Source organism: Paralichthys olivaceus, chromosome 1, assembly GCF_024713975.1.
Source record: "Paralichthys olivaceus isolate ysfri-2021 chromosome 1, ASM2471397v2, whole genome shotgun sequence".
Taxonomy (NCBI): domain Eukaryota; kingdom Metazoa; phylum Chordata; class Actinopteri; order Pleuronectiformes; family Paralichthyidae; genus Paralichthys; species Paralichthys olivaceus.
The window spans coordinates 17,154,248-17,167,393 of record NC_091093.1 but is presented as its reverse complement, the minus strand read 5'-3'; the positions used below and the strand labels follow the sequence as shown (position 1 = coordinate 17,167,393).

General features: G+C 40.0%; 1 protein-coding gene across 9 annotated transcripts in view; it reads right to left on the bottom strand.

Moving 5' to 3' along the window:
• tcf12 (transcription factor 12) overlaps positions 1–13,146 on the bottom strand; it is a 70,359-nt gene that overhangs the window by 45,168 nt on the left and 12,045 nt on the right. For all 9 annotated transcript variants that reach the window (XM_069523739.1, XM_069523759.1, XM_069523769.1 and 6 more), the window contains one exon: positions 6,410–6,512. In XM_069523739.1, the coding sequence (XP_069379840.1) occupies positions 6,410–6,512 (103 nt within the window). The remainder of the gene's footprint in view (positions 1–6,409; positions 6,513–13,146) is intronic.

Here is a 13,146-nt window from a genome sequence, read left to right as displayed (position 1 = left end):
TGAGGCTACAGCTGATCCTCTGCAGCTGGGCAGCCTCACCAGTCGCATGCTGGGCGCCAGGGCCTCAGGAAGACAAGGCAGGGGCCAGCCAGGGCCAAGATGGGCTGAGAGAGGGATGAGGGCAGGGAGGGCTGGGATGAGTGGGGGAGATGTGGGCGGCATGGGGAAGGAGAAAAGGGATTTGCGCCCCTTTCAGCTCGTCTTCAGCTCTTCATGCTCCAGTGACCGCAGTAATAGATAAGCACACCCTGCAGCTCTGCATAATGACCAGCTACATCCACTAAACTGTACTGCACCACATCGACTCATCTTCCCTCCTCTACCCTCTGCTCTTGTCATATGTGCAGTGGACATAATATACACATATATATATATATATATATATATATATGTGTGTGTGTGTATATATATGTGTGTGTGTGTGTGTGTACAGTTTGCAGGGATCACTATTGATAAAATGATCCCTTTAAAACAATTGTTGGAGATAATATTCTATTCAGTGTATTCAGCTCTAACATGGAAAGCTAACAGTATTATAGTATGTATGCATACATTTGTGCGAGCATGTTTAAATGACAGTGAAAGTGGGAAGAGGGAGCAGCATTGGCAGCACCTGTGACCCACGCTGCAGTGGAAACACACCTGAACAGCACCTGGCTACAATCGCAGGCGGGGTCTGAGGAGGGTCTCCCATGGGACAGAGCATTAGCACATGACACCTGCCCCAGTAAAAACACAACGGGGATGCCAGTGTGATGTGGGATTTGACAAAAAGCCTTGAGGAACAATTAGATATGGAAAAGTGAAAGACTGGAAGAGGTTGATTCCCCCAATGCCATACACAATGCAGAGTGGGTGCATAATGTCTTTTTAAGTGTTTTAAAATATGTAGTGACACAACTTAACTGTAGGGGGAAAATAATCATTATCATTATCATATATTTGTCACTAAAGCTACAAAAAGACAATAATGCAAAAATGAAATCTGTTGAGTATTACTGTCTCCCAGCTCTGTGGGAGAATTTTGTCTCCAGAAAACAAAAATACTTTTTATATGTAAAACATCAGTAGCTCCTCGTTACTTTTAATGTTTTGTTTCAACGAGCTTGTGACATTTCGCAGTACAGAGACAAAACAGGGCAGCTATGGAACTAACACCTCAATCACACTCAGGTAGTCACATTAAGGTCACATGTGTATGATGATGGGCTGGTGGGGGCAGGGTGCATGCGGCTGTATGCGTGGGTTGATGACATCATTAAGCTGATTAATTTTTATGCAGGGCTAAAGCTGGATGAGTAATATGCATGAAGCACACCAGAGGAACGTGAGGCCAATATTACAACTCAGCAGTTGGTTGTATCACGTCCTCAGCCACATGACTGGAAACAACTGATGCAAAGCACTCATCACCATAGTTACACAGCAAGTGCCAACATCAAGCCCATCTTTGTTTTTAAAAACATCTAAAGGAAAAAGTTTTTAACATGGTCATCACACTGCTTTATAAAGAGGAGCTGTCTTTAGAGCGGTGAAGAAGAAAGGATTTCTAGAAGTGTAGCCTGAGCTAGGTAAATCTCAGCAATTTTTTAAAGCGCGTATTTGCTCTGTAATTGCTAACCCTAGATAATAAATAAAAAAAACATTAATTCTATGTGTGTATATATGTATGTGATGGCAATCATCATGTCCGTAGGGTTGGTAGCATACTGCTGTTAAAATATGTTACATAAGTTATTTTTTATGCTCCAGTATTGGATCTGGACTTGGTATCGGCTGATATGCAATGTTCAGGTATAGGAGTCGGTATCAAGGAGGGAAAAATGTATCATAACATATTGAACAGCAACATCAACCCTGCCTTACTAATTATCCCAGTGACTTAAAAGCCTTATCTGAAGTGAGGTCTGAGAATCGAAAGGAAATCAGTACCAGTCCATTAAGTAAATAATGACAAAGAAGAAAACATTAAGCAGCGGATATACACACACACACACACACAAACACATCCACAGTCACATAGCAGCCTGAAATAAAGGAGCAGGGTGCAGCTCTGTCAGTTGTAGCTCATCACCTGTGGTAATTGCCCAGATTGCTTGAAATCAACATCCCCCACTGACTTCTCCTCATTGAGCTGACACCACAAGAAAAAATCTCAGCAGGTGATTAAATCTAACTATCCCTTGTCAGGGCTATGGGCTGTTGGCTAACAACCCTCCACCGCAAGACCTACAGAAGACTTGAGTCATACGGAGAAGGAAGCGAGGTTCAGTGAATTACATTCATTAAACTTCAGCTGCACTGGTACATGGGAGAACCAGGAACAACAACTAAGTACTTTTAAAAAGATAATGGTTGCAGGAACTATTTTTGTGTTAGATCCCAACTACCTCATTGTTTCAAGTCATAAATGATCATCACATCCTTAAAATAAATCATTATTGAAATTTCCAAATAATGAAGAATGTCCTAAAATTACAAAGACATGGTTGAAGTAACCTGATGAGAACTTTTTTTCATCATATCTGTGTGACAATCAATACTACCAATAGTCTTTGTCAGTCTACAGGAATTACACATAATAAAGCCGCAAATCTCTACCAATGACATTGGTCACTTCCCATGCATGTGACGAGCCGTTGAGTCAAAGGGACTCACATGGCTGAAACAAAAAAAAAGTTTGACCAGTAGGAACAATGCAGCGGCCACCTACCACCTGTCGGGCAGCATGCTAGTGGAAGGCGTGTGGGTCAGTAAGAGGATTGTAGCCAGAGGGGGTGGGGCAAGGACGCACGTGAGGCCCAGACCAGCTGATCCATACACTGCTCTAACGCGGGAGCCGGCCCCCAGGGAGAACACAGTCATCGTTAAGCAGTCAGTGGCTGCCCGGCATTCAACCAAAACCCCCCCATCCTTCAGCCTCAAATCCCCATACACTTCTCCTGTGAGACCGGGGTAAGACGGTGCCATTTCACAGGTCTAATCTGTTTTATGATGACTTGTTAGAGGCATAGTTAATGTTCATGGTAAAAAAACATATAATCAGACATGTAAATGAGCTGATTTTTTAGTTGATCATCAAAATATATCTTCAAGGGCAATGTCTATTGAACTGAACATACACTGACATGATTAATGTTTTTCATTATCTCACTGTGTAAAAGGAATTCCTGCACATTATGAGTCATTTGATTCTGTGAACATTTAGAAATACAGATATATGAAGTATTTCCACTGAACCTCGTTCTGCACGTGGTACAACAGCCGATGATTACCTGTATTCGCACAAAAATTAACATTGTGTTTTGTAATCAGGTATAGTATGCAGTATCTGTAGTACAGAGCCCTATTGTTCCAATGTGTGTAAAGAGGACTCCTATTAAAGTCAGATATACACTAGTAAGGAGGTTTACATCTCGAGGGCTGTTAAGAATGGGGGGGATATGAATTGATAGATAAATTTGGGCAGAATAAAAAAAATCCAGTCCATGGAATGAAATCCATGAAATAAACATCAGTACTTTCTCTTCAACATGCAGAACCAATTTCAACCACATGTAACTCATGATTATACAAGGTTAGAACATGATATAAAGCATAGTCAGTTTTTGTTTGTCTCTGGTTTCTTTGATCTACCTTATTACTGTTATTTTGACATTTGGCGGACACATGTAATAGCAGCAGAGTTATCCACAGAGGTCGCAGAAGATCAGACGTTCTCGGATAGTGCAGTGGCGGGGCCTGTTTTTTTTTAATCGGATGAGCGTTCTTTTTACTCCAGATTGATGGTCCTCATTTTCTTCAACTGTAGAGATCTTAAAATACCAATAAATTCAATTTTGCAGCTATTTGGCGAAGCAGTAGTATGACTGTTCAGCTCAGTAAATGGGCAACAGGAGAGAAATTACTCGACAATAATGAAGACTGATATTCTTTGTATAGGCAAAAAATAATAATTTTGTCAGTTAACTTTCCTGTAGGAAAATCCTTATCTGTGCTGCATTTTCTATAACAAAGCAGTTTAGATCCCCTGAGCTGATAAACTAGACTTAACATATCCATAAGTTTTTATATTGTAATAATGTCATTTCATAATAGCATCATCATGACATTCATACCATCTAAATAAGATTTTATTTGTGTCTCAAATTGTACTGGTCGCAAATCTTAATGCATTACTACATGAAATAATGTAATTTGACTTCATAGAGATGCCATGATGATGTCACTTCACCATAAATTATTTCTATCCAAACAGTTCCTGGATATAGTCCCATATGAGAGATGGATGACATCACTTACAATGTATAATAATATGAGGATGATTATCAGTTTCAGTTTAGACATACCGAAAAATGTGTTTTTCAGATGGTATTTCTGTTGATGTCGTCCTTGACAGTTGATCATCTAGAGGAACCCTCCAAAGTGATAAGATTGGTGAAAATCATTCAATGTGTTGTTTGGTTATTCTGTTCGGTGAAGAACAATACCCAGCTGGCACGAATAAGCAAACTGCTGCCTCCTCTGCGTCTTCTCTGATCATCTGCAGCCTTTCATTGTCTATCATTTCTGTGATACTGTTTGTCTGACATAATTCACTTACAGTCTCTGGTCAGACCTCGCAGCAGCAGTTTGGGCCAACTCAGCACGATGAATTAACAGTGGAGGACATCGCTGAGACAAAGCTCCGACTCACTTTTCAGCCGAGCAAACCAGTGATTACACCACTTTAATGCAATCTCTCTTAAGTTGTAGTCTGTGCCTTGGCCACAAGCCATCCACTTAGCAATATTTTATTGTCCATTAGAGTGCGTTAATGATCTGGGTACATCCTCAGGCTAACCATTTGCTCAAGAATTTCACACACCTGACAGAGCAACTGTCGGCCAACTCAGAATTACAGACACTACTCGGTATGTTGACACGAAGCCTGACTTGAAAAAAACCCATTCAGCAGGTCAGAAATTGTAGAGACCAACTGATTTAACCATTACCACTTTTATCCATTTATCAGATATGTTGCTTATTCTTTGAGGGTGATGGGGACTGTTACCATCCCTACAACAAGACACATTGAGGCTCTACCTCTAAACATCATGGTTGTGTGATTACTCATTAATGAGGAATAACCCTCCAGACATGATTCAATGAAGGTGCTGAAAACTTCATAAACCAATATAACATCCAGATATTGCCGTTGAAAAACTATTGAATGGCCAGACTCCTCTTAAATTCCAGGGTTGAGATACGCACAAGCAATTCCAGTTTACAATCATACTGTCAACATCTGACATATCACTGCATAAGATTGCATTCATATTCTGCAGCTCATTCGCATAATTACAGACGCAGTTAGCGTGGGCAGCAATACACACTGTATGTAAAACAGTCACGAATCAACTACAAGAAAGATAACATTTCACTTCAGTTCAGCAGCACCCATTTGGGAACTAATCACATTGCTTGGGTTCTTACGTAATGAGCTGAGATGTTCTTAGCCATAAAACTGTTGACTGGTTACACATTGCAATGAAGCCAGTTCTAATGTTACGATGGGATTACAATTTGCCAGTCTGTAATAAGAGAAGGTAGTTGTGTGAGGCCGATCTTTCGTTTATGTATAGTCACAAAATCCAATAAAATACAAAGCTGGGTGTGATTGATAGACAGCTGAAACATCCAGCTTCTGCTACTTCAAATGGTCGAGATATGAATGCTAATTTGACCACACCTACTGAAGTGAATAAAGAAACCATGTAAACTAAAGCTCCATTTACTTTGGTACAATTAAAAATGTCACATAACATCCAGTTTGAAGTATAACACACTTGGAACATGACGAGTGGTGTTGATAACAGGGGAATTAGACTACTATGATAGGGCTTTGTGTGCATATCAGATGACAAAGGTTAAACACCAATGATCTCTGAAACAATATAATAAAAAGGGATTCTGCATTGTTCAAAAAATGATATATAAAATGGGACTATAGCAGGATTTTACAAATCCAAAGGCAATGACTATGTGTGAGATGCTGTTTGATATAACTGCCTGTTTATCTTTGCAACTAAAAAAACACAAAGCCCTGCTGCCAATGGAAGACGCTGAGGGCAGTTTTGATGTCTCGGAGACAGCTTCTTATGACGGAAAGCTACACTGATGGCGTGACTTCTAGCCTGGGGGAGGGTCATCGCAGGAGGAGGAAGAGGGAGATATAGAAAGGGGAGGGGGATTAAGGGAGGAAATAAAGACAGCAGGAGCTGGTAAAAAACTGCCCTGTAGCCTGGTAAGTCTTTCACTGGTGCTACCTCCAGATGTGTGATGTGCCTTAACCTCAATCAGACAATTTTTTTTATATCCACTACCAAAGGGCATGTGACGGGTGAACTGAAGAGAATCATTTACTTACCCATTACGTTTGAGTTCATAAAAGGTGTTGGAGACAATCCTTCATGGGACACTAATCGACTGTCACTCAAATGATCGCCGTAATGAGGGCTGTCTGCGAAACCCTGGGGGAAGAGATCAGAATATTAGCCACTTTATTGGGCAACTTCACTAATTGAGTGCTATGACACACCACTAATTAGGAAGAGGAGAGCACAAATGGTCGCCTATGCCAATAAACTGTCCAATCTCTTGTGAAAAATTGAGAAACAAAAAACAAACAAATAAGAGGAAATACTAAAAAACTCTGTAACTTGCATTTTAATATTTTAACTTTAAAGGGCCTATATGATTGTCAGGTTGTTCCCTTTCCTTAAGCGCCATGTAGCTTTCTGTACATGTTAAAGGTTTGCCAAGGCTACATCCAGACTTCTACATTCAAGTCTTCTCCATGGAGGAGGACCGACGTCGTGTGCTCTGTTTCATAGCGAAAAACAACAAAAAGAATAAAACACTACGGATGAAATCATGGCTGAGAGGGCGTACAAGGCTTTGTCAGTTTCTGGCAGAGACGATTATCGTAAATATCAAACACTTTGGATATTTCTGAGATCTGGGAGGCTTTGACCAAATCGGTCGCATTAAGATTAGTTTGTAACCCCTCACACTTCAGGATTATTTGGGCAGATAATTGGCACCGACTGACCTCCAGTCAGGAATTCCCCCCGCGATTGTCGGAAAGGGCGAATCGGCCTGCTTGTCCTCTAGTGTGCAGCAGCCTTGAGTTACAAAGGCCAAAGTCTACATCACAGGAAGTCCATCTGTCTCACAGACAACGCTGCTCTTCAAGTGCCTGAAACACCTTGTATTCATCCCGGTTTTTTATCCACAGGGCATCTATGTCACCAGACAACATGTTTATTTATTTGTTAATTTGATCATTTCCAGCTGATTAGAAGGCCGCTGGGTAAGAGGCATGACATTTCCCACACACACTCTGACTGAGCACTCACATGAACGCACTGCTTTAATGGTTGATGGTTGGCATACCTGACACTTGGTGCTGACACGATCTACATAAGGACAACAACCAATTACAGTTTCCAATTCAGGACACACAACATTGTCGGCTATCGTGCCAATGTGCCATGCTAACTGTAGCTGATGTATAGATGATTAAGTGTTTTCTAAAGAGAAGACAGTTGATGCAAAGCTTACATCATGGCCACCTTTTTCAAAACTAGGTTCTTTAAAAAATTCCATTGCCATTAAGTAAATTTGTAAATTCAGCTAACACATGATTACATTTCTATTTATGTGAACTCTATTTTGACAACTAATCGACAAAAATAAAAAAAGTGCTGTGATCATTTGCAAACGTGTGTTGATCCCTTAGCTCACAAAAAGAGCTGAACCTGAAGCCCCTTTATCTTTGTTCAAATACATCTATAAAAGAAGCTTCTAAACCAATACAATTACTCAAGTTTTCCTTTTGTTCTACTATTTTATCTATATAACAGGTTCTTATGCCGTCTCATGCACGTGGTTCATAAGAAGACATCGTTTTGTAGAAGGGGAAGAAACAGAGAGATGCAATCCTACATCATTCCCAGGTACCTGCAGCTTAAAAAAATTGCCTTTTTCTCCTGCAGCTTAACAGTGCCTTTTCATGACAGTTATCAGCTTCTGGGGCTTAGGTCTAAATATCGGTCACAGTATGGTTTTTGAAAACTCTGGGTCCCATGTAATAAAAGATATTCCGTTACAGTGCTAATCCCAAGCCCTGTGAAAATCCTACTGTGCTCCAGTCAAATACATCTCCCCAAACTACATTAACTCCCACCAGAGAGACCGAGCAGCAGTGGGCTTGCATTTCTATAAAGCTATTTTCACCAACTCATACCCTTTGCATTCAACATACAGTAAAAAAAAAAGTAAATCTTATTATCCATCTTTTTTTTTGTGAGTGGATGGTGATGGAGTAATTTCAAAGGCAGTGGAGTGCTGCGCTGTGTAGAGGGAATCCTCAGACATTCACTATTGTGCTCCTGCCAGGCCGCACACACACTGTTAATCACACCATGAACAGACTCAATAACAACAACGGCCCGTGAGAAGCACTAGCACACACACACGCACGCACACAGACTTAAACATACACACCTAACCTACGCAAGCAAAATACATTTCCTCTGTTCTAAACCAAAACAAGGAAAGTACGTCACACTGAACACTTGAAAGAATAGTTCAAAGTTCTGGTAAGCACACATATTTTGGCAATGGTTATATGAAAGGGTTGATACCCTCTAATGTTGTCCATTAAATATGATGAATATGTTAGATTAGATTAGCATAAAGCAGAAAAGCAGAAGGAGAAAATTATCCTTATTCTGCCCAAAGATAAAAAACACAGACAAGCTCAGTTTAAGTTTCCATCAAGTCACAGTCAGGGTGAACGAAAAACATGAATGTTGCGCTTTCTTAGATATTAACAAAACACGGAGGGACACTGCAAGAAAGGACACTGTTGTCAACGAAACAACAGACATATCAAATAAGACCAAATACACATTTTTTGTGCATGGAATTATTGCAGTTTTTCACCAGGGAGGAATTCTAGTCTCTATAAGCCATGAATGATGCTACCAAAGGTGACGATTTGTTTTATAGTGTAAAATGAGTAAAACCAGCTGTGAGTAGCATCATCATCACGACCACACAATATCAGCGAAACCATCCCAGCCTACACATTAGAGAGGTTAGTGTTATATGTGTTCAATAATTTAGTATGGCCCACTAAGGATGTTGTAAAAAGTGAAATGGCCCTTGAGAGGGAAAAGGATCCCCACCCCTGCTCTGGAGATAGCTGTTTGACCTAGCTCTATGTAGTCTTATATTAAGAGGAAAGAAATTAGAGTGGTATTGATATTATCATCTAAGTCTGTGCCATAAAAGACAAAAAAAGTATTTCCCAAAATCATCAAGCAATTGTTAATAAAATAAATCTTAGAAAGCACCTGGGACCAACCCTTCATGCTTTCTTTGAGTGTTATAATTACCACCGTGAATCAGGGAAAGTCGAAGTTCGTTAGCAGAGAACAAGTGGAAGGGGGTAATGGTCAATCCAGGTTCACAGTTTATGTTTGTGTGTCAATGTTACCACACTGTATTTGCTCCTCTGGGAACATTAGATCATCAATCACAGATCCCTCATCATTCTCAAACACTGGTGGCCTACATCTCTCCGAGACACTAACACACGCTGTCATCGCTGCCACGGGGCTACATTAGTACTACTGGCTAAAAAACTGTCAGATCACTGTGGCAGCATGCAGGCCGAAGCTCACGCCCTGTCCCCCAATCCCTCGCCACAGTGTTTTAAAAAGTCACACTCCGTGCTGCTTCCCAGGTAAACGTGTGGCTGCATGTGGCAGCTTGGAAAGCGATGATATGATCATGATGGATGTGTGTGGGGTCGAGTATCAATACGGGGCAGGGCACTGGGGAAGTGGGGGCTGCCGTGCGGTGACGGTGGGCACAGCCCTGACTGTCAGACCGCCAGCCTACAGCCACAGCTGCCCAGGATACAGCGGCTGGCTGGGAGCCAAGGTCAGCACGGCAGAGCTCGGGACTGTTCACAGTCGACTGCTCACACACTCGTAGTGCAGCAGCTCAAACAAGCTCAGGGACAAGACTGAATTCCCTCCGTAACAGACTGAGAGATGAAGCACTTTCTTCCAAGGACCTTGGACAAATACAAGGAATACGGCGCAAATTAGGGCATTTCAGAAAATAGCTCCCTTTTTTCAATCATTAAATTCTTGTTTTAACAAAAAAGGAGAAATTAAACAAGTCACTTTAAAAGAATTGCCATAGGCAAAGAAAAGAACAACACTGGAGTCTGTTCAACAGCGCAAGGTTTTTCTAAATCCTGGAAGGTCAAAAAAAAGGTCTTAGGTCTTGACAACACAGCAGATGTCTTAAAATCTCAGAAACAGACATATGCAACCTGTATGTTTTTGTAACAGACAGCACTATACACAATGTTTGAGGTAATTTTCTGAGGCCCCTGCAAATTATGCGAGTCTGACGACTCAAATAAGAGGACGAAGTGGGAGTAACTATGCGTCTGATTGTGAAAAGAGAAAAAAAAAATGGGAGAGTGAATTCTACAACCTCAATCAGGTAAACTTGCACCAAGGCTTGACGCTTCTGAACCAATGAGCACATATTCTTAGTTAAACATTTAGGTTTAAGGTTTAATAAAAGGATACAAAGAGACATTGAAGAGCAAAATGTTTTTTAAACTGTTTCAAGTTTTTTAGCTCAGATCTAGATCGCAGTTCTTTAATATTGGGTATCTGCTGATATCCATTATTAAATTTTCATTTAGATGTGGATTAAACAGCCTTGGTGTCTGGTATTTCACTTTAGGAGCTTCTTTATCCAAAAATCGGTGTAAATTACTGATGTGATATGAATGAAAGTTCAGTTGGGAGGCAGCACCCCTGACAGGGATGTGATCTACAAAGATGCTCAGTTTAAGAGCTGTAATAAAGAATAATTGAATTCCTCATTGATAAGACAAATGATCAATGATCATAATAATAATATTGATACCAGATTAAAACAGGAAAATAATAGTTCTTGGTGGTTTAGGATGTTTAGACACCTCTCTGACATTGTGTCAACAAGAAGCATTTATTGCAGAGTTATTGGAATGAATTGAACCATGAAACTGAAGACATTTGCAGTCATGTAATTTTGCTTCCAGATAATTCTTTTCGTTTTCACTCTATTTAATTTGCCACAGATTTGTCCTCACCACACATGACTCACTCACTGATGAATGACAGAAATACTTCATGATCATCAATGACTGATTGACATCCATAACTGGAAGATGCTGCTTTTCTCTGAATGTCATTGTGCCAACATTCACATGGTAAATATATAAAATACTGTAAATAGATACCGAAATCCTTTAACTGGTTGTAGGCTGCTGAGGTTCATGAGAGATGTCACTCACTTCTTAGAGAAAAATAAATATAATATATTATAGGTTATATAAATCAAGTCTGCATCAATACATGGCACGTTCGCAGCTGTGTGAGTGTGGGGAGTGTGGTATGGGAGTGTTTGTGTGCTCGCTTTATGGAGGCGCAAACAGCTGTCTGCTGGTTGATGCTGTGCCTTGCTTTGTCAGAAACACTCATTTATATGCACCTGGAGCAAAGATATCTCAAGTGTCTCTGTCTTATAATTCAAATCAAGCTGCCTATGTTACCATAGCCTGTAGATGTTCATTCGGGAAGGGCACAGAGGAATAAACAAGGTAACTCAGCCCGAGTGGCTTTGACATTTAGCTGTGTTCTAATAGAAAGTGACAGGAGATTGACATTATATGAAATTCATACAGGGCATCAAGAACAACCAATGTGTGAGGGACAAACAAACAGGGGGAGAGCTGTTCACGCTTCCTCACACAAACAGTGAGATGTTCTCACTTAAACTCAACAACAGAGGAGCAGCATTGTTGCACATTAAATTGTCATAAAAGAAATAAATCACACTAGAAAATAACTAGGATGACTACCCCTTTAAAAAAAGCTATTAATTAAATTTTGAATATTGAGATTACAATTAATTAATTAATTAATTAACTCAAATGTATATGCATTTGTTAGTTTCAAGGAGGCGAAAGACAAATTTCTAATCAAATTCTTATTTTCCTCAACAGTGTAGATCTGGGACAAAAAGTCAGATGTATTGAACCAATGGAACCAACCTTCCCTGCAGAGCACACAATTAGGTGAAGGACAAAAACCAGAGGGTTTGGACGTACAACAAAACTCAAAAGAATTGTACAATTCTAGCACAGGAGGTATGTTATTATTTCCATATGGCTGTTTATAATTTGGTTCAGTTTGGTTCAAATTAAGAGTTGCTGCTTCAGGGCAGAGGGTCATGTTTCCTCACATGTAATCATAAATATCTGGTTGCCACTTGCATATAAATACAATTTACTGTAAATACACTGTCTGCTAAAATGCTGCGCATGAACCCTTGGGGAGAGCAGGGGAGCTTTTTGACAGCAGAGCTTTCAGTCATCATATATTTCACTGCAGTTTAAAACAGGTTGAACACACTCGTATTCACAGAAGACGGGAAGAGGAAGAAACCAAAGTTAGTAAATTCCATCAAACGTCGAGAAGAGATTAAGAATTATGAATTAGCTGCACTGTCACTACAATCATCTCTGTCAACCCTAAAACTACTCATGCCTGAAGGTCCTGATGCTGCCTGCTCAACAGAAACACACAAACGATTAGTTGATTAACCAAAAAATCAACTATTTTAATAACTGATTAGCTGCAAAAATACCAAATATTTTTGTGGTTTGGTTTGTAAATTGTAGAAAACAAGACATTCAGGACATTTTATAGAAATGAAAGTAATTATGGAAATAAACGGTGTTGATGTAGTTTCAAAATATCAAGTGTGCAGGAATGAAATTTGGGGTATTTTCTATTATTTGTCGTTGTTATGACAACAATCAAAAGATGATTTATCATTATGATTATTTCCTCTGTAGCAAAGCAGTTGATCACATAAAAACTGGGACAATAAACATGTTCACTCTTTTCAGTGATGTCTCTTGAGGTGCAGTACATGCTGAGCAGCATTAGCCTATATTTGAGTTGAGATATTTTAACGAAGCTCTATAGAGAAGCTCCATCTATCAGTAATATCAGATTC